General features: G+C 39.8%; 1 protein-coding gene across 1 annotated transcript; it reads right to left on the bottom strand.

The window, feature by feature from the left end:
- LOC307170413 (uncharacterized protein) lies at nt 1-25888 on the bottom strand. The gene is made up of 5 exons (XM_079891507.1): nt 25752-25888; nt 17482-17802; nt 17151-17318; nt 778-821; nt 1-663 (listed from the first exon to the last, which is right to left on the bottom strand). The coding sequence occupies exons 1-5, from the start codon at nt 25834-25836 to the stop codon at nt 592-594; spliced, it is 690 nt and encodes a 229-aa protein (XP_079747633.1). The 5' UTR covers nt 25837-25888; the 3' UTR covers nt 1-591.
- Nucleotides 25889-26786: the final 898 nt, after the last annotated feature.

The following is a 26786-nucleotide window of genomic DNA, read 5'->3' as shown; positions in this document are numbered from 1 at the left end:
GCGGTGAGAACACACTATCAATTGTTTATTGGTACAGGTGCAGCTTAAATAGAACATCACATGGCATGGACACATGACAAACACACCTGAGAGGAATCCACAATAATTGGGAGCATACTCATTAACCAATCAATCAATTAACAAAAGTGACATTTCATTTTATAATTTTGGAAACATTATGGGAACGTTAGTTTTGAATGTGAACATTCTGAGACAAACATGAAAATTCTAAAACAAGTAGTAACATTTAAAAAAAAAAAACGTTAAAGTTACTGGAATAGCATTTGGCAGAAAGCTAAGAATGTTCCCTGTTAGCTGGGAGTAAACTTGCTCAGCTCACTGAGGACAGGTAATAGTACAGGTAAGCTACTGATGCTAAGCGCACGGGTACAAGCGAAACTCGTGACAAAAAAGCTCAGAGACTTGTAGAAGCGAGTGTAACCCTTCCTGTTCTAAACGCACAGCTCTGAATGGGATTTGAACCGGTGTTTCTGGAATGGGAGGTTGGCGAAAATGATGGCCGCATATTCCACTCCGTCCTGGGCCTTTGATGTCACCTCGGCAGGTTTTACTCTGTCATCTCTTTCAGGTCTATTTTGAAAGTATAACTCTCTTATACTCCACACAGCTGACGACCGCAGCATCGGATCTCCCACACTGCCCCTGCAAACAAACCCAAGCCATAAAACACCAAAAGTGACGAAAACAGAGCTGAAATGGAATTAGTGTCCAAATGTTATTGAGTAGCTTAGAGAATTAAAGAGGTCATGATCGTACCTGTTGTGTTGTTCTGTTGTTCTGAACTGCTGGGTTTTCTGCGTCTGAGAAGCCATGCATTTACAATTAGCAAACAGTTAGCACTGATATGCTAATAAGATTTCCACAAGCAAACTACCTAACTGCATGATCTTATAATGGGCTACAAAATGGCCACTTGTATAAAATCACTTAATTAATAGCTGATGTCAACTTTAGCAAATGTCAATACAGAGCATTTCCTAAACATAAAATAGCTGAATGACTTTTATATGACTATGACCATTTCTTTGTCATTGGATGAGAATGTTATAGCATTTCCCCAGCCCAGTGTAATACATTTCTTGCTAATATAGTAAATCTGCAAATTTACTTATTTTAATTTAATAATTTTTCCTTTTTTTTTTTCCTTTTAATTTGTCTTATTTTTTCTCTATTTTAGATTTTAGTAGAAAAGATGTTTAAAATACTTGAAGCTGTGTTCCCAAGTTGTGTTAAATTGATCTGTTACTATATTTATTTTCCCTCTTAAAGTAATGAACTATTCCATAAATAAATAAAAACAAAGCGGTGAACTCTTCCTGGATGTATATTTGGCAGTAATGGATGATTGTAAAATGTCAACCCTGTTACTGTGTTTTTTAAAGCAAATAAAACATAAAAACATAAAAAAATGGTAAATATTGATCTGTAAAACCTCAACCCTGTTATCATCAATGCTTTTATTAGCTGAGGGCACAATTATGTCCCAACATACCATTCAAAAGTCTGGGTCCATAAGATGTTCTAAAATATTTTAGAAAGAAGTTTCACCAAGGCTGCATTTATTTGATCAAAAACAGTAAAAATACAGTAAAATAGTAATATTGTGAAATAATTATTTTATTTAAAAATAACTGATTTCTATCTGAATATATTGTAAAATGTAACTTATTCCTGTGATCAAAGCTGAATCGCTCCAGTCTTCAGTATCACATCTAATATGATAATTTGATGCTTAAGAAATATTTCTGATCATGTTTTCTGGATTCTTTGATAAATAGAAAGTTCAAAAGAACAGCATTTATTTGAAATAGAAATCTTGTGTAATATTAAATCTATCTTTACTATCGCTTTTGATCAATTTAATGTATCCATGTGGAATAAAATAATTAATTTCTTTCTAAACAGACCCCAATCTTTTAAAGTGCACACCAGAAGTTATTAATTTAGCATGAGATGGCACAATGCATTTAAAACGTCTCGGGTTACGACTGTAACCCTTGTTCCCTGAGAAAGGGAACGAGAACTGCGTCGAATGACACTTTGGGGGAACGCCCCTCAGCGTAGCGCCTCTGAAGTATGAATGAAACTAAACCAATCCTGATTGGTGTTGCGTCATGACGTAGTGTGTGACGGCATATGCGGAAGCTACAAAAGGACTCCGGCACACAACAGAGATAGCATTCTGTGATGAAGCAAGCGCTCCCAGGCAGGGGGAGGTGTGGCGAAGGGACGCAGTTCTAGTTCCCTTTCTCAGGGAACAAGGTTTACAGTCGTAACCCGAGACGTTCCCTTTCGAGGGAACTCGAACTGCGTCGAATGACACTTTGGGGGAACGAGTACCCACTATGCCACAACGAGCCCTGCCTGTCCTAGTGTGAAGCTGCGCACAGGCACACTTAGGACGAGAGCACGAGGGTGCCAGGTGTCGATGGAATGTCCAGGCTGTAAAATCTAATAAAAGTGTGAGGGGTGGCTCATCCTGCTGCATCGCAGACTTCTTGGATCGGGGCCCCTGAGAGGAGGGCTCTAGAGGACGCCATGTCTCTGGTAGAGTGAGCCCTCACGGCCAGAGGTGAAGGCAAATTGCGCACCTGGTAGGCCATAGATATACAGATGTGGCCTTTAAAAACGCGCGTTTTCTCCCGCGGCATTCGGCAATTCGTCTCGCACAATTCTGCAAGTGCTTTCGGGGGGCACTACTTGCAAATTCCCTCAATGTGCTTCGTTTCACAGAATATCCACCAGGTGGCGCATAAAAAACAACTTTACATTAGATTTTTCATTTTACTTCACATTATGTCATGATTGTGAGAAAACATCCACAATAAAATATAAATTATAAATAATAATAGACACAAATATTTACAGTACTGCATTATACAGACATTTGAAAATATTTGTAAATCCAAAAGGTTCATCAAAGTGTTCTTAAGATGAGAAGGGGTATTGGACAACGTTTACGAATTTTTATATATGCTTTGTCATTGCTGTGGTTTCCAGGAGATGAGTGCATGTAGAATATTTAACATTGCTTTTATTAAAACAGCAAAGTGACGTTCTTGCCAGCGCATAACTTTTTTTTGTACAACTAGGCTATTAAGATGATTGTGCGTGCAATGCACATTTAAGTGCAACAGAGAATTTAGTGTGAGCATAATACACGTGACTCTGCCTGTAAAAACCCAGCAGTATTTTTTTTTATTTTATACACAAAATCATCCTAACATAATGAAAGGCTTAAATAAAGCGACTTAGCTACCCAGATTCTTAATTCCTGCAGATATTTATTGTGTGATTGTTCTTGTGAGATAATGTTGCAACACAACGCGTTGCATTTATATTTTGGGCGCATCTGATTGCCATTACAATTACATTATTAATAAATATTTTAATTGAACTGTCTATTTTTCCACGTTAGTCGCAGAATGTCCGGGGTTGGCTTGAGGTCTTGCCGACAGTTTGTAAATCTTTTAAATATTCATATTCACAAAATCCATATAAAGGGTGATCAACAGTCATGACTTCTAAAATAAAATAAAAATGGCCAGATAAGAGGTATCTGATTGACAGTTTGACAGATGTTGTTTTAAAAATTAATTACATCATTATGGGGAAGTGGTATTAAATATTTGGTAAAACATAATAGGCCTACAATTATTTTAATTACGCATTTTGTTCAGTTTTGTTTTTACAAAATGTTCCCTGTTTTTTATATAATTAATTTAACCTGAGATGTGCGTTATATCGCCTTTTGATAATTCTTTGTGTTGTCGAATTTTGACACAGTTTCATTGTTTGTTCATAATTTGATTCATAATTATGTCATTTTTTTCTAAAAGTAGCAATATTTTAAAGAGATAAAAAAGACAGAGAAATGACAGAGAAATTACGTTAGTCTGGTCACAATTATGGCCAGATCAATGAATCTATTGCAGAAATACAAGAAAAGGGCATGAGAAACTTAGAAGTATGCAAAAGAGCACAGTTCAGATATTGTTAACTATTGAAGCGGGTTTTATACACGTTTCTGCTTTTTTTAAATTGACCATTTAAAATTGTATTCGCCAACACATCAACACGTTTTGTGATTGATTTACGGATTTATTACAGAAACTTGTCAGAAGCAAAGATATTGTACTAGCATAAGCGTCGATTTCGGTGGGGACGGTGCGGTGTACCCACCAGATTTCGTCATTAGTCATTTTGTACCCACCACTTTTAACTTAAAGTCCATAATAATTTGACTTTTGTTTCGATTTTTTGACCGTTTTCAGTGGTTATGAGGAGCAATATGAGAGAGAAATTTGGTAATCATTGTCTGACCCATTATAATATTCATTTTATTTTATTTTTCGTGTTCGCATTTATGAGGGAAAAAACTACGTGTCAGTTCTCTGTTACGGACAAGCGCTCTGAAAGCGCCACTAAAAGACTGCTTTAAAACTATCACAGAGACCTCAAACAGAACAGCTGCCTTTCTTTAAATTGAATTTCGTTTTGTATTAATTATATCTTAATTTTAATCAATGTTTCATGAACCAATTGCCTTGATTTATAAGAAGTAAATATAGCAGACAATCTCGACATTGGAGGCGCCGGCGAGTGAACTGGAGTTCGTCTCATAAATGAACCGAAACTCAGCGTATAATGCACATTCACATTCACAGCGTATTTAGACACATTTAGACGCATTCATTACTTTTACTGGTTCTTTGTGGCAAGCTTTATGCGTGCGGTCGTGCGCTTGAGTGCGGCTATATAGTAGCCTAAACGCTCATTACTTAATACAAAGCATAAGCCTCTTCCTGCGTGCAATCTAATCTACTAGCCTACAATGTCAGTTGGTTATATCAACATGTCAAATTAAGTTACACGATATCAACTTATTTTTATAAGTTATAAACATTAATTTAAAATAACTTAAATCGTATGTATAGTAGATTATCTTAAATAGCATTTAAACAAAGGAACTGCAAGGGATTAAAACCCCGCCCACACGCTGGTGAAAACTGGAAAAACCGGTTTTCTTTTGATTCCCTAAGAGGAGATCGATTAGCATTGGGGGTTGGCAAAGAATTAGCAGACCTGGGGGGTGGGTGGTTTGTAATTTTTTTACTCTGTGTCAATTGGTAGCAGCTAAAACAAGCAGCTAAAACAAAGACTGCAATTAATTACATTTGGGAACTAACTTCCTTCATGTCGTTTTATTTATACACTGTAAAAAAAAAAAGTTTTTTTTTATTTTTTATTTGTAAGTAAAGTTAGCATTAAATATGTTTTACAAAGAAATGGTTTACAAACTCTTGGAGGTTTGTTACCATCATTCAGAAGAGTGGTGCTTGTGTTTTACGTGATTAAATCAGGAAGATTACATTGGTTTCTTTTCAGTGTAGGACAGTTTGTCAACAAAATGCAAAAATATAGTATATTTATAAACATCGCTTAAACAAAGAGTGAATAAGAATTAAAAAAGTAATGATGTTTTTTATGTTTTATGCACTTTTAGTTTTGTTGCAATTTCACCAAAAGCTTATAATTAGGAAATACACACAACACGCTAAACTTATATTCTCTATATGTTAAAAATGTTGTAAAAAAAATACGTATTCTTATATAATAAGAATAACAATATGATAGCCTAAATTTATATTGTGCTCAAACTGATTTAGATATGGAAAGAGGAATTCTTCTCAACTACCACCAATAAAGTTTTAAAATTCTTCTTTAGAAAATATTATATTTTGATGATTCTGCGCAAGTTCAGCAGACAGTGTGGTTCGGGTTTGTTCCGATCAGAGCTCGTGAGTGGAGAGCGCATTTCTGAATATTCCGCAGGGTCGCTCGCTCAACCCAGATGTCCTGTTGCCTGGTTCGAAAATATGTGGAGTAAGGGCTGCTTCCAACTAAAAGTTTTAGTTGTTCATTTAAGTCATTCATGGACAAATCTCCCCTTTATATTCATTTAATTACTACTTTAGCCTACAGGATAATGAGCGTTTACGTAATATAGCCGCACGACCGCACGCATAAAGCTTGCCACAAAGAACCGGTAAAAGTAATGATTATGAATGCGTCTAAATGTGTCTAAATACGCCGTGAATGTGAATGTGCATTATACGCTGAGTTTCGGTTCATTTATGAGACGAACTCCAGTTCACTCGCCGGCGCCTCCAATGTCGAGATTGTCTGCTATATTTTTACTTCTTATAAATCAAGGCAATTGGTTCATGAAACATTGATTAAAATTAAGATATAATTAATACAAAACGAAATTCAATTTAAAGAAAGGCAGCTGTTCTGTTTGAGGTCTCTGTGATAGTTTTAAAGCAGTCTTTTAGTGGCGCTTTCAGAGCGCTTGTCCGTAACAGAGAACTGACACGTTGTTTTTTCCCTCATAAATGCGAACACGAAAAATAAAATAAAATGAATATTATAATGTTTTTTTGTTGGATCAGACAATGATTACCAAATTTCTCTCTCATATTGTTCCTCAACCACTGAAAACGGTTTAAAAAAATCGAACCAAAAGTCAAATTATTATGGACAGAAGTTAAAAGTGGTGGGTACACAATGACCCATGACGAGATCTGGTGGGTACGCGTACCCACCGTCCCCACCGAAATCGATAAAGGGAAACATGATAATATAAAAAGTACTGTACAGTAATGCAGAAACGCGCATTACAACCATGTTAAAGCTATTTAAAACGTTCCGATGCAAAAAGGAACTAAATGTAAAATTAGATAAACTAGTTAATGATATTGCGCAAATGCTCTCGGTCTCTTCAAAGGTCTTCGCGAATTATTGTGTTATAAGACTCAGTTATCATACATCACGTCTCTTCTACTGTAAGTACATAGAAAAAAAATGATGCGCGTTTGAGTCGGATTTTTATGAGTCAGATTTTTATGAAGAATATGTGACTGTTTATGTAACTGGCAAAAGAAAACTTTGCCAACCAAACGTTTGCCAAAAAGCGTGCATGTGTATGACATCAAAGTACTGCCAAAGCACCGAGAATCCCTGTCATGTTCAATATCATACAGTATGCTCAGCATGAAGTCGAGCACACATACAGTATTGTCGTCAGTATGGCCACATGAAACACGACAGGGCAGAGCAGGTGAAGTCTCTCCTCATCCGCCATCACGTGAGGTGGAGGATGAAAAGCCTGCAGAACCGTAGGCCGTGCCACATTAGATGGCACCTTGGGCAAATAGCCTGGCCTAGGATGTTGGATGGATTTGATGTTGCCTGGAGCAAACTCCAGGCACCCGTTAGATATAGAGAGCGCCTGGAGATCTCCTACCCTCCTCAGAGAAGTAATGGCCAACAAAAAAAACACCTTTAGGGAAAGGTTCTTGGCCTCAGCCGACTCCAGTGGTTCGAAGGGGGCCTCAACCAACCCTTCGAGAACCACCGCCAGGTCCCAAGTGGGAACCCTGGTACGAGCCGCAGGTCTCATCCTCCAAGCCCCACGGAGGAAACGTATGACCAACTGCTGTCTCCCCAGAGGCCCATCACTCAGAGGAGCATGGAAAGCCGAAATGGCAGCCACATACACCTTGAGAGTGGACGGGGTAAGACCAGCCGAGAAGCGATCTTGGAGGAACTCCAGCACTGAAGCCACTGGGCAGTTAACTGGGTCCACCTCACGCTCTCTCCACCATACGGTGAAAACATTCCATTTTAGGCCGTACAATTTCCTTGTGGAGGGAGCTCTAGAGCTGAGTATGGTCTCCACTACTCCTGCTGACAGGCCGGCCTCTCGGTACTGTGCCCCCTCAGGGGCCAGACCCACAGTTTCCATAGTTCGGGCCGAGGGTGAAATATTGAGCCCTCTGCCTGAGTCAGCAGGTCCCTCCTGATGGGAAGCTCCCATGGAGGGCCGTCCAGGAGTAATATTATGTCTGAGAACCATACTCGGGCCGGCCATAACGGGGCTACCAATAATAGACTGATCCCGTCGCGACGAACCCTCTCTAGAACTCCCGGAAGCAGAGCGATCGGGGGAAATGCATACAGATGCAGCCTCGGCCACGTCTGTACCATGGCATCCAACCCCAGCGGGGCTAGATGCGTGAGGGAGAACCACAGTGGACAGTGAGTCGTCTCTCGAGACGCGAATAGATCCACTTCCACTGGGCCGAACCTCTGACATATTGACTCCACCACCTCGGGATGGAGTCTCCATTCCCCGGGCCTCAGCCCCTGCCTCGACAGGATGTCTGCTCCCTGATTCTGATTCCCTGGGATGTATGTTGCTTTGAGAGACAACAATTTCCCCTGGGACCACAGGAGGATCTGATGCGCCAGTCTGCATAGAGGGCGAGACCTCAGACCCCCTTGATGGTTTATAGACGGTTTCAACGGCAACAACATAAACAAACGTTACTGCGCATGCGCGCTTTTGTGGCCCAAACTTAACTTCCGGTAGAATCAATAACAACAGAGTTCATCTGTAGAAAGTAACAAGCAAATTACATTAGCAAGTATGTCTAGCCAGTATTATTTGGGACTACCAATAGAAGAAAAGAGCCGTTACTTGGCCAAACTTAAATGTGACAACGTTACACTACCAGATCCGTTCAACAAAATTTTGAGGCAAACATTATTTTCTACAGACCTGTCTGATTTACCGGAGGTCAGTCAGGTAAATATTTTTGAATACTTAGTCGAGAAGGAATGTGTGTACACCAGGGAGGCGTTCAAGGCATATCGCAGCTTGGATGCCTATAACTATTTTCATTCCGGAAAAGTAAAAAAAATTCTAACACACGCGGATGGAAATACCTGTGTCGTTTACGGGGAAATCGAGGCGGGTCAGACGCTTTCAAAGAGCTACTCCGCCTGGATCATTGCGAAGAAGTCCGGCGAAATCCAGAGTGGGCATTGCAACTGCATGGCAGGGTAAGTATGGCTGGCTAGCTAACATTACATTTTACAATAGCATTTAGGTACACTTTTTCAATACTTGCATTTATCCCGTTGATAAAAAGTCTATCTGTATCTATACAGCAATGGAGAGGTGTGTAGCCATGTGGGTACAATTTTGGTTGCTGCGGAGCAGTGTGTTCAGGATGGACTCCAGAGTGGCCCATCTGTCACTTCAAAACCAAGTGTTTGGTCACGGGTGACTAAAAAGGGGAGCATTTGAACAATTATTATATTTAATAACCATATCCTAGTATACTAATTCCTGTTATCCTATTTCAAATATCAGTGTACAATTGGTGGTATTTTGTACAACAATAATTCCTTAATTATTTGTATTATCATGTACAGTACAGGCCAAAAGTTTGGACACATTACTATTTTTAATGTTTTTGAAAGAAGTTTCTTCTGCTCGTCAAGCCTGCACTTATTTGATAAAAAATACAGAAAAAAAAAGTATCACAGGTTATGAAAAAATATTAAGCAGCAGAACTGTTTCCAACTTTGATAATGATTCATCATATTAGAATGATTTCTAAAGGATCATGTGATTGACTGGAGTAATGATCCTGAAAATTCAGCTTTGCATCAGAGAAATAAATGATCATTTAAAGTATAATAAATTGAAAACCAATTATTTTAAATTGTAATACTTTATCACAATATTACATTTTTTTTCTGTACTTTTGATCAAATAAATGCAGGCTTGATGAGCAGAAGAAACTTCTTTCAAAAACATTAAAAATAGTAATGTGTCCAAACTTTTGACCTGTACTGTATATTTATGTATAATGTACATTTCAAATATCCTTTCAGGCTGATCCACAACCAGTAGCTCAGTGTGATTTCTTGAAACCTGGCAAGAAGATCAAGCTACAAGCTCCCCTCTGCCTTCCCCCACTAAATCCAGATGGGTCACCAAAAAAGCTTTTTAAAGCCCTGAAAGTAAGTTATAGTTCATATATCTCTAACAAATCAGCTAGTCTAATGTAAAAGATTCAGTACTATATATATATGGCAGTGTAGGTAAGATCTTTTCACCATTTATTTTAGGAAGTTGTGCCAGGCTGTGCTCTCTTTTCCGTCATGTGTGACAGCAGTGAGACAGACACAGCCTCCGAGTCAGGTAGTCAGGATTTCACCAGCAGTCAGGGAGAACAGGATGCTCAGGGAGAGGAACTCAACGTGTTCAGCAGCTTAGCTCAGCCCCACAGTGAGCATGATAGTGCTCTGAGCTGTCCAAAGTGCACAGCATTTTATGATGCCTTCATTAAACTGAACCCAGATCAAGTGGTGGAACTAGAGAGAAACACTAGAAAACAGAGCATAGAACCACTCTGGCATGATGCGCGCAAGCTACGCATAACAGCAAGCACAGCCAGCAAGGTGCCTCAGCGTGAGACAACTGACCCAGCTAAGTTTCTCACTGAACACCTCTACCCAAAGTTCCAGGGGAATGTGGCCACAAGGTATGGGAAGGAAAGCGAGGGTCTTGCTAAGGATCAGATTAGGGAGAGGGGCTGCATAGTGGTGGACAAAGGGTTGGTGGTGTGTGCAGGAGACCCATGGCTGGCAGCAAGCCCTGATGGTATCATTGATGACAAGCTGCTAGAGGTAAAATGCCCTATCACACTCAGTGCTTGCTCATCCCTTAATGATGCACTCACTGGCACAAACCAAGACATCAGAGTGGAGGGTGGGCAGTACATTGTGAACCCTAAAGGCCCCAGAGGTTACTACAGGCAGATACAGTTAGGGATGCACTGTCTCGGGCTGAAAACATCCTGTCTGGTTATTTGGACCCCAGCACAGCACCTGGAACTTGATGTGCCTCATGACAATGCTTTTGTCTCCACATATATGCAAAGGCTACGTAGCTTTTACTTCAAACACATGCTGCCAAAAGTTGTGGATGAATTTGTAGAGGGAAGACTGCAGTTAAGTGACAGCTACATGAAAATTGTCTCAAAAGCAGCTCAATAGTGCTGATCTGAAATCAGTTTTTACAAGAAAAAGAGGGTTTTTTTTTCCTTAAAGCATAGGTTGTTCCTGCCCTTTTTCACTTTTTACATCAAATACATAAATACATTAAAAACGGAAATTGTAGTCTATAGTACTTTATTCATCAGTCAATAAATCAGTTAATCAATAAGTCAGTTAATCAATAGTTGGTAGTGAATATATCATTTCATTTTATAGTTACAATCCATTTGAAACATTGTGATACAAGTTCAACACTACAAATATGATAATGCAATGCATGTGTTTGGTATTTTAATATATTTAATAATAAAAAAATGTAATCCTGTAGGTAAAAGTATCAAATTAAAGGGTTTGTTCATCCAAAAATGAAAATTCTGTCATTCATTTCTCTACCTCATTTCGTTCCAAACCTGTAAGACCTTCGTTCATCTTCAGAACACAAATGAAGATATTTTTGATGAAATCCGAGAGCTTTCTGTTCCTCCATTGACAGCCTAAGTAATTAAAAATAGCTTAATTTGTGTTCCGAAGATGAACAAAGTTCTTGCAGGTTTGGAACGACATGAGGGTCTTTAGGTGAACTATCCCTTTAAGTTGTGGTTAAGTCCTGCTTTATTTTGGTACAAGTGGTTTCCCCAGATTTGAAAGTGCTGCACAAACAATTAATATTTTATCTATTGTGCAAAGACTGTTATCATTTCTCCGTTTGACCATACTGACTGGCAGGGTGTTCCGCAGAATTCTGAATGACTTCAGTTTTCCTATGGCCCTTTCCACGTGGATTCTCACTCGGGACATTTTTCTAGAGTGTGTCACCTCTAATCCTGTCAATTGTTTTCTTCCCTTTGTAGATGCTGGTACATGAAGACGAACACATTTGGTGGCAAAATATTCGGGAAAATTGAAGCCTCGATCAGCCATTACATGGTCTCCTTGTTCAAGGTGGTCAATTAACCCTGAATTTTTTGTTATAACCTTGTCACTAGCACGGCCACCCCAGACTTTTGATAAAAATGTAAAAGCTCCTGTTGGACTAATACCAACAAGGAACTTCACAGTATTATGTGATTTGTAGTGGGAGTATGTGACTGCCCGTGTTTGCAAACTAGTTGGCCTCTCAATGAACACTTCAGTACAGTCTATTATACATCTAACTTGTTGGAAACCTGTAGTCTTGAAGAGGGTGGGGAGATTTCTTCTGATGTCTTTCCTGGATGGCCACCGGACAAGGCATTGTAACTCTTTAGCCATCACATCGAGCCATTCATGAAAGATGTTTGAGACAGTTCCACAACTCACTCTGAAGCGAAAAGCGAGGTCTTGATGAGTTAAGCCTAGACGAAGCTTCATCAGGACCACAAGAAACTGCTCGGGAAGGGTAAGTATGGTTGATGATGCGTTCCATGTTGTTGTCAGGTAAGTGAGGAGGGTGAAAAACACAGAAGCAGATGGTAGACCAGTGTAAAAATGAGTGTGCTTGTCATCATTTAAAATAAAATCAGACGGACTGCCAAACATATGATCTTGTAGTCGTTTTTCTTGAGATTCCAGTTTCTTCTCCAGTAAAGCCATTTTTCTTTTTAATTCAGTGTTTTCATTTTGTAGCTGGTCAATGTCTGCCATTGACAGATCTGTACCCACAGCAGTGCATCCTTCTTCAGGGTCAGCATGGGTGACCTCTAAGGAAGGTGAATCCATAGACTCAACCACAGATGGTCTCCTCTGTCTCCTCTGGTATCGCTCCAACTTCTGTGAACCATCAATGGTGTTTTTATGAGCGAAAATTGATGGAACATGATCTGGATGGCATGGGTCCACTGATGGCGCACCTAAAATAAAGACAGACACAGTTTGTGTTGACAGTATTGCACCTTGCTAGCATCATACATACATGCTTTGCATAATCCATAACTTTTCTGGTTTCATGTGCATTTCTATGATATTGACTAAAACGTATTGATTAAAAAAAATATTAGTAGCCTACTAGTACATTGAAATTAGATCAAAGTCAAATTTATTTCACAATGCACACTGTTTTAAACCAGCTTTACAGATAAAACATATCAGTGATAATGTAGTAAATTCGTCAGTGAAAATGTAGTAAAAGTCCATATAATACTTAATTTAAAGCTTCATCAGAAGAGCTATGCATTATTGTATTTGTTATGTCCCCAGAGAACAAGCCAAAGGTGACTGTTAGTTAAATAATGTAGGTTATTTGTATAGCATTGATGGAAAAACATTGTGGCTTTTATGCTTGATGGATATCAGGTATCATAACACTAGTTTAAATCATAGCTAAAGCGTATCAACTAACATTGAGCTAACGTTACTGTGTAAAATTAATGTATACAATGTTACAGCTACGTGTGTAGTAATCAATTTAGTTAAACACATAACTATTGCAGGCTTGTTACTGGTCAGCTAGCTATTATCTGTTGCTTATCATGAGTTTCTTACCTGTAACGAAGTGAGTGCTACAGATCCTTGAATTCTTGCCTGGTTGCCAAGCCTCTCTTCGCACAGCGGTGATCCAAGCTCGCCGTCTCCCTTCGTTTTTAGGAAACCGAAACATTTTTATTTTCGATAATGTATTTGTTCCAGAGGTCAGGTTGCATCCCACAGCACAACAACCTGAGCCCAACTTCAGTCTACTCATCACCTTCATTTTAATTGCGTTCGTAGTCGGCGCCATAATTATTACCAGAGAATGTCTATTATTACCGATAAACAAACACAGACCGGAAGTTAACTTCGGGCCAACGCGTAACCCTGGCAACGCGCGTGCGTCCGATGAAACCGTCTATATAGGCCACCACCGACATATTGTCCGTCCTCACAAGGACGTGATGACCCTTGAGGTCCGGCAGGAAGCTCCTCAGAGCTCGGAACACCGCCAACATTTCCAGGCAGTTTATATGCCAGGAGGAATGATGGTCCTGCCATAAACCTCTCATAAAGCGGCCGTCCATGACCACGCCCCAGCCCGTGAGGGAGGCGTCTGTCGAAACGGCTTTGCGGCGACATGACGCTCCCAGCACGGGACCTTGGGACAGAAACCAAGCTTTCTTCCACATAGATAGGGAACGAAGGCATCTGCGCGTAACCCTGATCATGCGAAATGGGTTTCCCCTCGGGGAGAACCCCTTGGTTTTCAACCACCACTGCAGGGGCCTCATGTGCAGGAGACCGAATGGAATGATGTTGGATGCTGCTGCCATGAGCCCTAACACTCTCTGAAAATGTTTTACAGTGATGGCCTGGCCTAGCTTTATCCTGGTCACCGTGGCCAGGATGGATTCGATCCATGCAGGAGACAATTGTGCCCGCATCGTGACCGAATCCCACACCACTCCCAGGAACGTGGTTCTCTGGGCTGGTGCCAACACGCTCTTTTTCGTGTTGAGTCTCAAACCCAGGCTCTGGATGTGGGCAAGGACGACATCTCGATGCCGAACTGCCAGCTCTTGTGACTGGGCCAGGATCAGCCAGTCGTCGATATAATTGAGGATCCTGATACCCTGAAGCCTCAGCGGTGCTAGAGCTACGTCCATACATTTTGTAAATGTGCGAGAGGAGAGAGCTAGGCCGAACGGAAGAACCCGATATTGGTACGCTTCGCACCCGAAAGCGAACCTCAGGAACCTCCTGTGAGATGGAAGGATGGAAATGTGGAAGTATGCGTCCTTCAGATCTATCGTGACAAACCAATCCTCGGATTGAATTTGGCTCACGATAATGGGAATAGTGAGCATCTTGAACCTGAATCTCCTCAGAGACCGATTCAAGTGCCTGAGATCTATTATCGGACGCAACCCCCCATCCTTCTTGGGAACTATGAAGTAGCGGCTGTAAAACCCGGACTCCCTGTCTGGAGGAGGAATACGTTCTATAGCCTCCTTTACCAGCAGGGAGTTTACTTCTTGTTCCAATACCCGACTCTGCTCTGGGTCGACTACAGTCCAGACCACCCCGTTGAACTTTGGTGGGCGGGAACCAAACTGTAGTCTGTACCCCTTTTGAATGGTGCGCAGAGCCCAAGGAGAAATATTCGTGAGATTTTTCCATGCATCGAAATACTCTACTAAGGGAACCAGCCTCTCGAGGCTGGCTTCGGGTATTAATCGGGATTCGTTCTTGACCCCCTGAAGCAGATCTCCGGCAGAGTTCGACCGAAAACGATTCTCGATGTGCGAACGCGAGTGCTGCCTGGCCGCAAGCCTGTGGGGCGGACAGTGCAGGGCGCGTTCGCTGGAAACCGATGCGTCCCGAAGCGCACTTGACGGCGGGAAGTCGACATCGATTTCCTGCGGGCTCCGCGGAGGAGGCGACCTCGATCGCTTCCCCATGGGTGGGGCCGCCCGCAGAGGACCTAGGCTGGCTAGGACCTCTTTGTCGAAGCCTTTTTCGCCTGCAGGACGGCCCTCAGGTCGCCCTGCTTAGGCTGAGGCTTCGGCTGAGAGCGTCGTCTATGCCCCCATGCTGTTTGAGGGGGGGCTCTAGAAGCGACACTCTCTTTTTGCGCCTGTCTGTAGGCGGAGGAGCTGGTGGATGGCTGCGGCTGCCCGCTGGGGGCAGGCTTCTTAGGCTTGGAGCGGCGAGGGAGATATTGCCTGAAGGCTGCAGATTGTTTCTTCGCCTCCTGAAACCTGTCGACGACGGTGTTGACTGAGTCGCCGAACAGGCCAGAAGGCGAAATCGGGGCATCAAGGAGGAAAGCCCTGTCTTTCTCCTTGATGCCCGACAAATTTAACCATAGGTGCCTCTCCGAGACCACCATTGCCGCCATGGAACGGCCGATAGCACGGGCCGTCTCCTTGGTGACTCAGAGAGACAAATCTACAGCCTTCCTCAACTCCGCAATATCTTCCGGAGTTGGACCCTCGCCCTCATCAATGTCCTTAAGAAGGTCGGCCTGGTACGCTTGTAGTACTGCCATTGTATGCAGACTAGCACCAGCCCGACCCGCAGCCATATAAGCCCTGCCCACTAACGATGATGTTTCACGACATGGTTTAGTGGACAGAACCGGGGTTTTCAGGGATGATGCAGACTCGGGGGCTAAATAGGTGGCAAGCGGCTGTTCCACCCGAGGCATCATCCCATAACCGTTCTCTCGCCCCCCCAAAATATTACTATAATTTAAAACAGGGGGGTTGGACACGCGAGATGAGTGTGGCTTGTTCCACGATTTACACAACTTGGTTGTGTAAATCGGGAAAGAACGGCAAACCCCGATGATGAGGTTGCTCTCTGTGCTGCAGGAAACGCTCGTCCAACTTGCTTTTAATAAGCGTTTCCTGCCTCTCATGTGGCCAACTGATATTAAGACGGGCCACTGCACGAGAGACAACCTCCACCAGCTCCTCATATGCGGGGACATGGGGTGGCGAGTCATCTCCAAAATCCCCGCCTTCGATGCTGAGCACGTCTACTTCCTCAGAAGAAGCCGCCGAGCATCGGAACTGGAGGATGAATCACGAGAGCGTGCCTCGGCAGTCTCGGGATCCCCCGCCAGATCCATTTGTGAGCCCCATGAAGAGCGTTGCTGCGCCGCCTCAGCGAACACGGGTCCCGCACCACGAGGCTCGCGAGCCTGGCCATCATCATCGAAGATGGCCAGACGGGAACGCAGCACACGGATTGTTAATTTCTCACAATCCTCGCAAGCAGCCCCCTCGAGAGCTGCCCGCGCGTGCTGCACTCCCAAACAGTGTACACACAGTTGGTGTGTGTCCCCACCAGTGATTTAACGAGGGCAGGGATGCACACACCTCCTGTAACTGCTTTTACTCGCCATGCTTTATATATATGTGCTTTGTGTAACTGATAGACAAACAACACCAAATAAGACGTACAAGAGACAGAGAGCGCTTTGCTGAAGAACAGAAAGCTATCTCTGTTATGTGCCGGCGTCCTTTTGTAGCTTCCGCATATGCCGTCACACACTACGTCATGACGCAACACCAATCAGGATTGGTTTAGTTTCATTCATACTTCAGAGGCGCTACGCTGAGGGGCGTTCCCCCAAAGTGTCATTCGACGCAGTTCGAGTTCCCTCGAAAGGGAACATTATTTGTCTGATGTTCCAACTTTGAAATCTTACAAACATTTAATTGTTAAAATCACTCTATCCAACTCTTAAAGCAGCTGTTTTATAGAATAATAAAAGAAATCAATTTGTATCAAATAATGATACTAGCATACATTACCTGGTTTTCTTGGATAGGTCCTGTAGAACCAGAACAATATGCCCACAAAGAGACATATACATATAATGACTGATGTAGAGAAGAAAATTATGAATGATTTTTGTTCCGATGTCTCTGGTTTAGGAGAATTCGTCACTACGTCTTCATGTGGAGGTGTGAGTATATTTTCTGAAAGAAAAAGCACATCTTTATAAACGGCTAATTATTATTAATAAAAACTTTCATTACAATTATCTAAAAATGCAGACCCAATAGTAACAGCACATAATGTTATATGAGTATTTCACTGAACAAAAACAACACAGAATTGAGGTTTTAAGAGGAAACCCACCTGTTGTTTTATTCCATAATTTGACTTTAATATAGATTTTGTTGCTCTCTATAAGAGGGGTTTTACCATCAGGAAGTACCACAATTTGATACAGTCCTTCATCTTCCAGAGTGAGATTTGTGATGTGTAGTGTGACAGAACTGTTTTCCACATCACTGAGTACAAATCTTTCTGAGCAAAAAGAGGTCGTTTGTTTGCAAAATCCTTTCTTTACCTCATTTTTGTACAGACGGGGAAAATTGTTGACAAAAGAATCTTGAAAAGTGAATTTAACGGTGATGTTTTCTTCCGACGTACCATTGACTTCATGCGTTGATTCCACTGAAATAAAAAATTCACACTGTCACTTTAAAATATTTAACTGTTTAATGGCAGGTTCTCATTGGCACAACTTACCCCAATCATCAATAAACTTTTTTTTTTTTTTGGAGCCAAGATTTACATTTTGGTAAAACTTTATAATAAGGTTTCATTCATTAATTATCATGATCTAACAATGAGAAATACTTCAACATAGGGCTGTGCAATTAATCATAATCGATTTTTCAATTATAGCTTCCAACGATTATGAAAATAATAAAGGTAAATATGCAAAGTATACGTGACCTTCGGATACACGCCGAAGCGGTCAAATAGCCTACACACATAAAGTCAAAGTGCCGTTTTGGCAAGTATTCTCGTAAACACAGTGGGTTTTGTCTTAAGTGTCGTTTGTGTAACAGCATATTGCATCCGTGCATTCGGTCTTAAAGTGACAGCAGCCTAATAAACCTGCTGATAATCAAACAACAATAGTCAAAGGAAAATCCTTCACCATGAGCACATGGCTGTTGTGAGTCGAAGCCTGCGGCCCTGGCCTGTTGAGGGCACGCTGGATTGCACGGCATCCTGAAGTGCCGAGAAGGCCAAGAGTTGATTGTTGCCCGTTCAGTGACAGTAAGTTGCAGTTTCCTGGATTGAAGCTCCCTTTGGGGAGCATGAAAGCATGGCAGACTGTGTTCCGGCCTGCTTGGGGCCCTTGGGCTGTTTGCGCACAGCTTCACTGTCAAACAAATATATTTATTGAAGAATAGTATAGGCGTAATTTGCGGGTGGGACGGGTGGGACGGGTGGGACATGTCCCCACCACTATTTTCTAAGGTCGATATTGTCCCCACCACTTTTGAAACATCTCGCGGCGCAGGCACGTGCACACATAGACATCAAAGGGGGCTTGAGCACCTGCCCTTTTTATTCCTGGAGAGAAAGTGCCCTTTTTTCTTTTTTTCTTTTTGAAAAATAATATATATTCCTGTTTGCGCACAGCTTCACTGTCAAACAAATATATTTATTGAAGAATAGTATAGGCGTAATTTGCGGGTGGGACGGGTGGGACATGTCCCCACCACTATTTTCTAAGGTCGATATTGTCCCCACCACTTTTGAAACATCTCGCGGCGGCACGAATGTACCAATACAAATAAACAAAACATCTCCAGTTAACTAGCAGAGCATTCTTTTCGTTCGTTTCTTAAATAAGAGGCGATCTAGCGCTGAAAGGGTTTTTTTTTTTTTTTTTTTTTTTAAATCAACTGACCAAAGTGCGCGTTGCCGCTGCGATCAGTGGCGCGGATACTATGTTTGTTTCTGGATCGCGCACAGTCTTCACTCGGACACGCACGAGAGACTCTCTATTCGTTCCGGTGAAATTAGAAAACAAAATGCACACAAAGTGTCCCTGCCTGATATACAACCACTGAAAAACAATCGGTTTTGAGAAAAAAAAAAAAAAAAAAAACTATAAGAGTGTGGATTAGAACCTAAAACCTCTGACACACTAGGCAGAAGTTCTACCTCTGGACCACTTACATACACACTTAAGATAGTCGGATCGACATATAATAGGCCTCATTGAACGACCACTTAAACCCAATCAATGTACTATTTAAATCGATTGCTGGACATTGTAATGTTATTGTACATGTGTTTTATGATTAAGCATTGTACACCCCCCCCCCCCCTCAAAGAGCATATCATTCTGAAAATATTAATTGTTTTAGGCCTACTATAATATTATAGTATTGTTTATTTCAATAATATTATTGTAGCCTATTATTTATTTATTTAGTCATATTTATCAAATAACGGTTATTGAGTTTTGTTTGTTCATGTGTAGAACATAGTCCTACATAGATTCAGTGTGCAGGTGTTACAGATGCTATTCAATCTCTCCATATTTCAGTGTCAGACAGGAAGTATTGAACAATTTGCAATGCAACAAACTTTTATTAAACATGCAATTTATAATTTGTTGCAACCGTCCCCGACCCTATCAGCCATGACAGAACATCATATTCCTGCTAGACACACTGACTTTGACACATGCTAACCATGTCACTTAGAAGTCAACAAAACAATAATTCAAACTAAGTAAGTTTTGATTATTTCATACAAAATTTCAGGACAGTATGACAAAAATATATCTAATGAAAAAATTTACTTTCATACCTCCAAAACAAGTTTTGTTCAATAAATGCAGCAGCAGATGTTGAATATGTCTACTGTTTTCTTGGTGGGGGGGGAGGGTCTAACTGTGCATGTTCAGTATGAGTGTCATCACTCTAGCTTGTTTCTGATTGGAGAAAAATGGCATGTTGCAACCATCCCCTGTTGCAACTGTCCCCGGTCTCCCCTGTTATGTATTCTGATAACACTGAAATAATTAAAATGATGTAGTGCCTTGTGCAAAAATAATCAAATTATTAGTAAAACACGCCCCTCTGCTTGATGTAGTTATTTAGGTTATTCTAAATATATACTTGAAACTAGTAGCATAGAAAATGTTTTGAAAACATGCACATTGTGGAATGGTTTCCTTTGCTGCTCTATAAACCTAGTGAATACTAAGGAGACCATGGTTTCTGTGTGAACTGATTATTTTGACATTTTTTGAAAATGAAACAATTGCATGAGTTTGAGGGAGATAAAATGAATTAACTTTTTAAATTAATTTTTAAAAAAGGAAGTCAGAGTTGCGTTAATATATATACTTTTTTTGTAAAAAAAAAGAAAAAAAAAAAAACTAATTATGAGAAGTGCCCTTTATTTCACTTGTGCCCCTGCCCCTCAAAATGTCTGTGCACGTCCCTGCTCTGGACCACAGAGAGATAACGAAACTTGAAACTTTCTACACACACACACACACGCAAACATCCTTTGTGTGTTATTTAGGATAGAAATATAGTTTTAATGTATGTAACGCAGATTTGGGTTTGGCCCTCCTGTATGCATGTTTTATTAATTTGTTTGATCATATAATTATGATTTTCTAGAGGTGTGGTTTTGAAATGTATTCTTTAATCAATAGTGTTTTAGTTAGAGAAGGTTCACTAACATTCTCTGGCAATCCCTTCCCCCCTGTGTTGAACTGTGTTTTATTGCCTAATGGAATGTCCAGCAACAGAGATTTTAGGAGTGGAGCAGAGTTAAAGTGTTAATCTTTACTCCTACATAAATCCTACATTTTCTATATGTATAACCATTGAAGAAATATGTAAACCTGAATGTAATTTCTCTTTTCCACGATTGTTCTTCTCTGTGATGGTTTTTTTTTTTTTGTATTCTTGTAAACCTTAAAGGAATAATGTTTCAGATGTGCACACTGTTGCAATCATAGATATGCCATGTGGATCTTTTTAAAAGTCCAATTTTCATTTCCATTTGCAAATGTACATCACATTTTGGGTTAATCTTATTCCTAGATTGTTAGTAGAACTCTTAATGCTTATTTTACAGAATAAGAAGTCATTTCTATGCCGTAGCGTTTAAACATACCAAATGTGGTCTTGAATTGAACCTCCATATACCCGTAGGAAAGATATGGGTACCAAATTATGATAAAATGCATTTTACTGCAGTTATAATTGTTTAAAGTAGAAATGGCATGATCCTAAGACCATCATAAACTATGCAAATAAGTCCTTTGGACAAGACAAAGAAGAACTTTTTCCCGCTCGAGATACTCTGAGATGATTGGTTCACGTACGTGGAGCAGGCGTGAGCCCATCCTCTCCATAAGAGACAGACACAGAACTTTCTCGAGAGCACTTTTACGAACCCGCTTCATCAGCGAGAAGACCCATATGGCTCCCGTTGGGAGCATTCATTCACCGTTTTCGTGAATGAATTTCTCTTTTGTTTTCTTTAAGTCTTTTCTTTATTTTCGTATTCGGACTCAGCAAAGCAAACGCAGCAAGCAACTTCAACTCAAAGAAAAAAACTCTTTTGAAAATCCCGCGGCCGCGCACACCGAAGCAAGCCCTGCTTTCTTAAAGAAACACACACAGCTGCTCTTAGGACACACGCACGAACTCGGCGTTCTTCAGCAACAAAGAGAATCATTTTGCAAGATAAGTTTATTGAACTTTTAAGGTGATTTGATTCCTTGTTGTCTCTCGAGGTTACCCTGCCTGTGACTTTGCCTAACTGTGATCGATCTTTGATCGCACATGTTAGTTTCACTTTCTCTCATCTCTCTCATTGTCCGATATCTCTCTCTCTCTCTCTCTCTCTCTCTCTCTCTCTCTCTCTCTCTCTCTCTCATTTTCGTTATCCGTTTAGTCTTGTATTTGTCTTTACTGTTTATATTGTTATATGCATACTCATGTAAATTGTAGAACTTGTATTCCTTAGTTCGATGTAGTATTAGTCCAATTATTAAAAACCCATTATATCCTAGATTGTCTCTGTATAAGTGTTCATTTTACAAGTCAATGAAACGAGATCAAGCTACGCTTTACAAATGCGCTACTGTTAAAGGAGAACTCGGCAACTCTAGCGAACTCTAGTCACTTCTTCGCTGATTTTCCCTTTTGTTGTCGCATGTTTTCCCCACGAGCTCCCCCTACAGCTGTGGGGGGGCGTATATTTCACAACACGGACGTAAAAAACTCACTTGCGGCAGCCTCCTCCCCCTCTCTACCGCTGCTCATGTGCGTTTGTTATGATCGGAGCAAGCCAACTGTATCGTGTGGAGCTATGTCTACCGAGGTGGGTAATCTGGTAATACATCATACATGCGTGTGTGTTTATGTCGAATTGCCGCAAAGCAATTCGTGTTTCGCGCTCGCGCTCGTTCTCGTTCTCGCTTCTCACGAGACTTCCAATTTCTGTCTTACCGGGACGGCAGTCCCCAAGTTGCAAGGTTGGTTTTCCACCTGGGAACGCTGGGGGGAGCAGGGAAAGTCATCAATATCACCAGAATAGGTTGTTTAACCATCCAAATGATTTCTAGACAGTTTTATTAAGTTAAAAAAGTTACCAAGTTCTCCTTTAAGTAACCTACATTTTATAAGAACAAGAAAGTAATTTTCATGGCCAGAAAATATAGCTTTCTTCGAATTATAAGAAAGAGATAATTTTGTTGAGAAGTTGATGGAATTAATTTTACGACCAGTTTGCGGGACAAACAACTGTTTAATTAATATATTAATTTCCCTTAAAATTACTCTGATTAATTGATCTGAAAGAGGGACATTTTGGTATATTAATGATTGAATTATAATTCATTGTAATTGAACATTGATGTATACGAACAAGTCTAAATTTCAGCTTCAATAATTTATTAATATTGTAAGAATATAGATGAATCAACCCGATTCATAATTTTGATTCCCTATAATCATTTGAGCTAAGTCATATTCGTTACAACTACTACATATATTTATGGAGATGAAAAATAATAAGGCGCCCTGTACAGCTGTTCGGCCGAACATTCAATGTTGTTATGCTGCAAGCTGATCAGTTGGTTCGTTGCTGCCGCGCTCTATCACTCGCACACCATAAAGAGCAAATTGTTTTTTAATGTTTCAATTTCGTGATTAAAATGACATAATTTGGAAGCGGATAATTTCTTCACAAACAGCTCATTATGACTCAATGTTAGAATGCTGCACCTACACTCGATAGTGTGAATAAGATCAGTGCAACGCAGACCACTGCATTGACAGCGTGAAACATGATCTGTCTACGGCCAGGGCTCAGCGGAAGACAGAAAATGTCGGTCCAGCGCTGATTGAGGAATTAAATTTGAAAATAAAAGACAGTTTGACATCTTTTTTCTCGCATCTGTGAATTTATTTTTTAATCATTTGATGAAGCGAATATATTTGTGCGGGAATTTCTCGCACTATAAAAGCTAACCTTGCGGGAATGGTTTAAATTATGTGCAATCCCCACATTCCCGCACCAAAATTCAAGCCCTGAAATGGCAGCGGGGTGTGTAACTCTAGCATTTGGCGCATATGTCATATAAAGTTAGGCAAGGCCAAACAACGTTATCCATGTTGTTGCGATTGCATCGCTAGAGTAAGCTAATAGTGAAACTGATAGCGTTTTTCATTTAATTAAAATATGAGGACTGACGGTAGGCTATAAAAATCAGCGTTTCTGTGTAGGTGATGACAACCATCTTGACAGCACAGCAATCAAAGCATCGCTAATTACGGTAGACCTTAATTTGAGATAGTAAATTTGTTCCTAATCAAAGGGAACACTCAATCACAGAACAGCTGGGTGAGTTTTGTATTGGCTTATTGGATACAGTAAATGAAGACTGTCAACTTCTTTTCAATACTATTTCATCACCCAAAACACTCCCACTCTCTGCTGTATAACCAAATATTTCAAAACCAACATCCAAGCCACATAAACAATGCCATTGGCACTAGTCTACATTGCAGACATGTCTCTTAATGCATATAACTTTTCACCTTTTTGCACAATCTTGAAAAAAGTACTATTGTTGAAATTCTCAGATCAAGCAAACTTCAACGCACCCTTAATCCACTACCTGCTAACGTTAGTGAACCGCACCCGAGCAAGCACACTTCGCAGTTCCTCCGGAAATGCATTCTAGTTGTGTCTGATTTGTCTCAGTCGTTACAGCTATTACTTATCTGAATAACACTCCCTGAACAAAATGAAACACTAATGTATTTTTGTTCAGTTAAATTTATTTTGTCTGTTTTGTTTGTAATTAGTTTCATTGTTCTTACTGTATTGCTGACTGTTGACCTGTCTTCAGTTTTGAGGACCTTTTACAGTAAGCCTGTAATAGTTTTTGATTAAGTAACAATAACTGAAATTTCACTGATATGTACAATTTTTCATAATCATGTGAAAATAATTGTGTTTTCAATATTGACCAAACTAATCATGATTATAATTTTTGCCATAATCAAGCATCCCTACTTCAATAGCATTCATTAATCTTGATCTCAACATTTCCTAATAGATTTATAAGATCAAAAGTTGTATCAGTTAATACGCTGTGAACTAACATGAATGGGAAGATTTGCATTAACTAACATTAACAAAGGTTAATAAATGCTGTAAAAAATATTGTTAGTTCATGTAAGTTAATGCATGCCAACTAATGTTGACAAATGAGACCTTTAAAGTGTCACCTTAACTTAAAGAAACCTAAACTGAAAAATATTAACTTAAATGACAAATCTGACAACTTCAGTGAACCCAAACATCAGTAAAAACAGTGTGTGTCATGATGTTTCTTTTTCGTGATAAATAAAGCTACTCAGAGTTATCTCATTATCTACATGACGGTGTGATAAAGGTCTGAAACTCTTCAAAAGGTTGTTTTGCAGATCTCTGGTTTCTCACATTTTCCATGAGTCAAAGGAAATTTTTCGGTACTTCAGTTGTCTCTCCTTTTTTTTGTACAATACTAAAAAACCTTTCAATAAAAATATATTTATGTGTAATTACAGTGGACAAAAAAGTACATTATTTGAACGCTTAAACAGATGTATAATGTGAAATTTCAAATCAAGTGGCATTTATTTTAAAGAAAAAAATGCACAAGCATGCTTATATATCAAATGTAGTGTTTGACTATATATATATATATATATATATATATGACAAAGGTTATATATGTTATATATTTAACAAAGGTTAATAAATGCTGTAAAAAAATATTGTTAGCTCATGTAAGTTAATGCATGCCAGTTAATGCAATATTATATATATATATATATATATATATATATATATATATGACATTTATGCAATTAAATGAATAGATTTACAGTGTTTTCACCAACTTGAGTGTACAAAAATGTTCAAATTTCTTTGGTTTTATATAGTGCCTTAGTGTAAGAAACACGTTTGCAAAGCTGAAGTGAAAATGGCGTACAAATCTGCGAACTCAACAGACAGGAAAAACTAAACCAAAAAAAAAAAAAAAAAAGATCATGACCTCTTTTACTCACCGTTAAGAATCAAGTACAACATGAATGATAAAAGTAAGAGTTTCTTCTCGAGGTCACACTTCATGCTGCAGATGGAGGAGAGCATATGGCAGCCAGCGGAGATGCAAACGCCTTCCCGTTTCTGCTGATTTATGCTTTGCACTAACATTCTGTTTATAAGAAAACCTCCGTCTTTCAGTGGGAGGTACAGACAGGAACTGTAATCGCATTCAGGCTTTTTTTCCCTCTACTTTTTGTTCACTTTCAGGTCTCTATAAACCAATAGCATGAGGCTAGAGATTAAAATCTAAAATCTAAAGAAATGAACAGTGTTGTGACAGTTTAAATGTGGCCTGTTACATATTTGTGATTGTGATTTTGGATCCAGTTTTGTCAAATCATTTAATCTCTCATGTGTTCACACAGTCTCACCACAAGACCACCGCGAGACTATGAAGCTAGAATTGTGTCTTTATTACATGCGAGAAAATAAATGATCGGAGAGAAAAAAAAAAGTTTGAGAGAAAAAGTTCATAAACCAATAGCAAAAAATAATAATATTTGAGACTAAAAAAAGTTTTGAGAGAAAGTATTTTCTCAAAGAACATAAAAAAAATATAAATTTGAAATTTTTTAAATGATTTCTGAGAAAAAAATATATTTTTGCTATCAGTGTGAAAATATTTTCTCAAAAAAAAAAAAAAAAGTGTTTCTCTCAAAATGCTTTTCTTTGCTCTCGATGCAATTTCTTGCTCTCGTGTCAGGATTTTGCTTTCACTGTGAAAATTGTGTCATGGGCGGGGGCCACGTTCCTATTGGCCAGTCGGGTGAGCATCGTCTTGTCTTGGGAGTCGAACTGAATCATTACACCATTGTTCGGTTCACCGGCATAGATGCTGCCTTTGTATGGAATTAATTTTGTTCCAATAATAATGAATGTAACTTTTCAAGAAACTAATGAAAATATAAATTGAAACTAAATATCTTTGAAACTGAAAAAGAATAAATCGCAGGCAAATTTTTTGACTTCGTTTTTAATACACTGCATGTTTTGCT

Source organism: Squalius cephalus, assembly GCF_949319135.1.
Source record: "Squalius cephalus genome assembly, chromosome: 13".
Taxonomy (NCBI): Eukaryota; Metazoa; Chordata; class Actinopteri; order Cypriniformes; family Leuciscidae; genus Squalius; species Squalius cephalus.
This window is presented reverse-complemented; position numbering and strand designations above follow the sequence as displayed.

Bases quoted from the DNA above. Each gene is read 5' to 3' on its own strand.
- LOC307170413 (XM_079891507.1), bottom strand. From the start codon at position 25,836: ATGCTCTCCTCCATCTGCAGCATGAAGTGTGACCTCGAGAAGAAACTC. The intron at 17,803-25,751 runs GTGAGTAAAAGA...TTTTTATTTCAG, and splicing joins GTTGTACTTGATTCTTAACG to TGGAATCAACGCATGAAGTC. The intron at 822-17,150 runs GTAATGTATGCT...ATGGCTTCTCAG, and splicing joins GACCTATCCAAGAAAACCAG to ACGCAGAAAACCCAGCAGTT.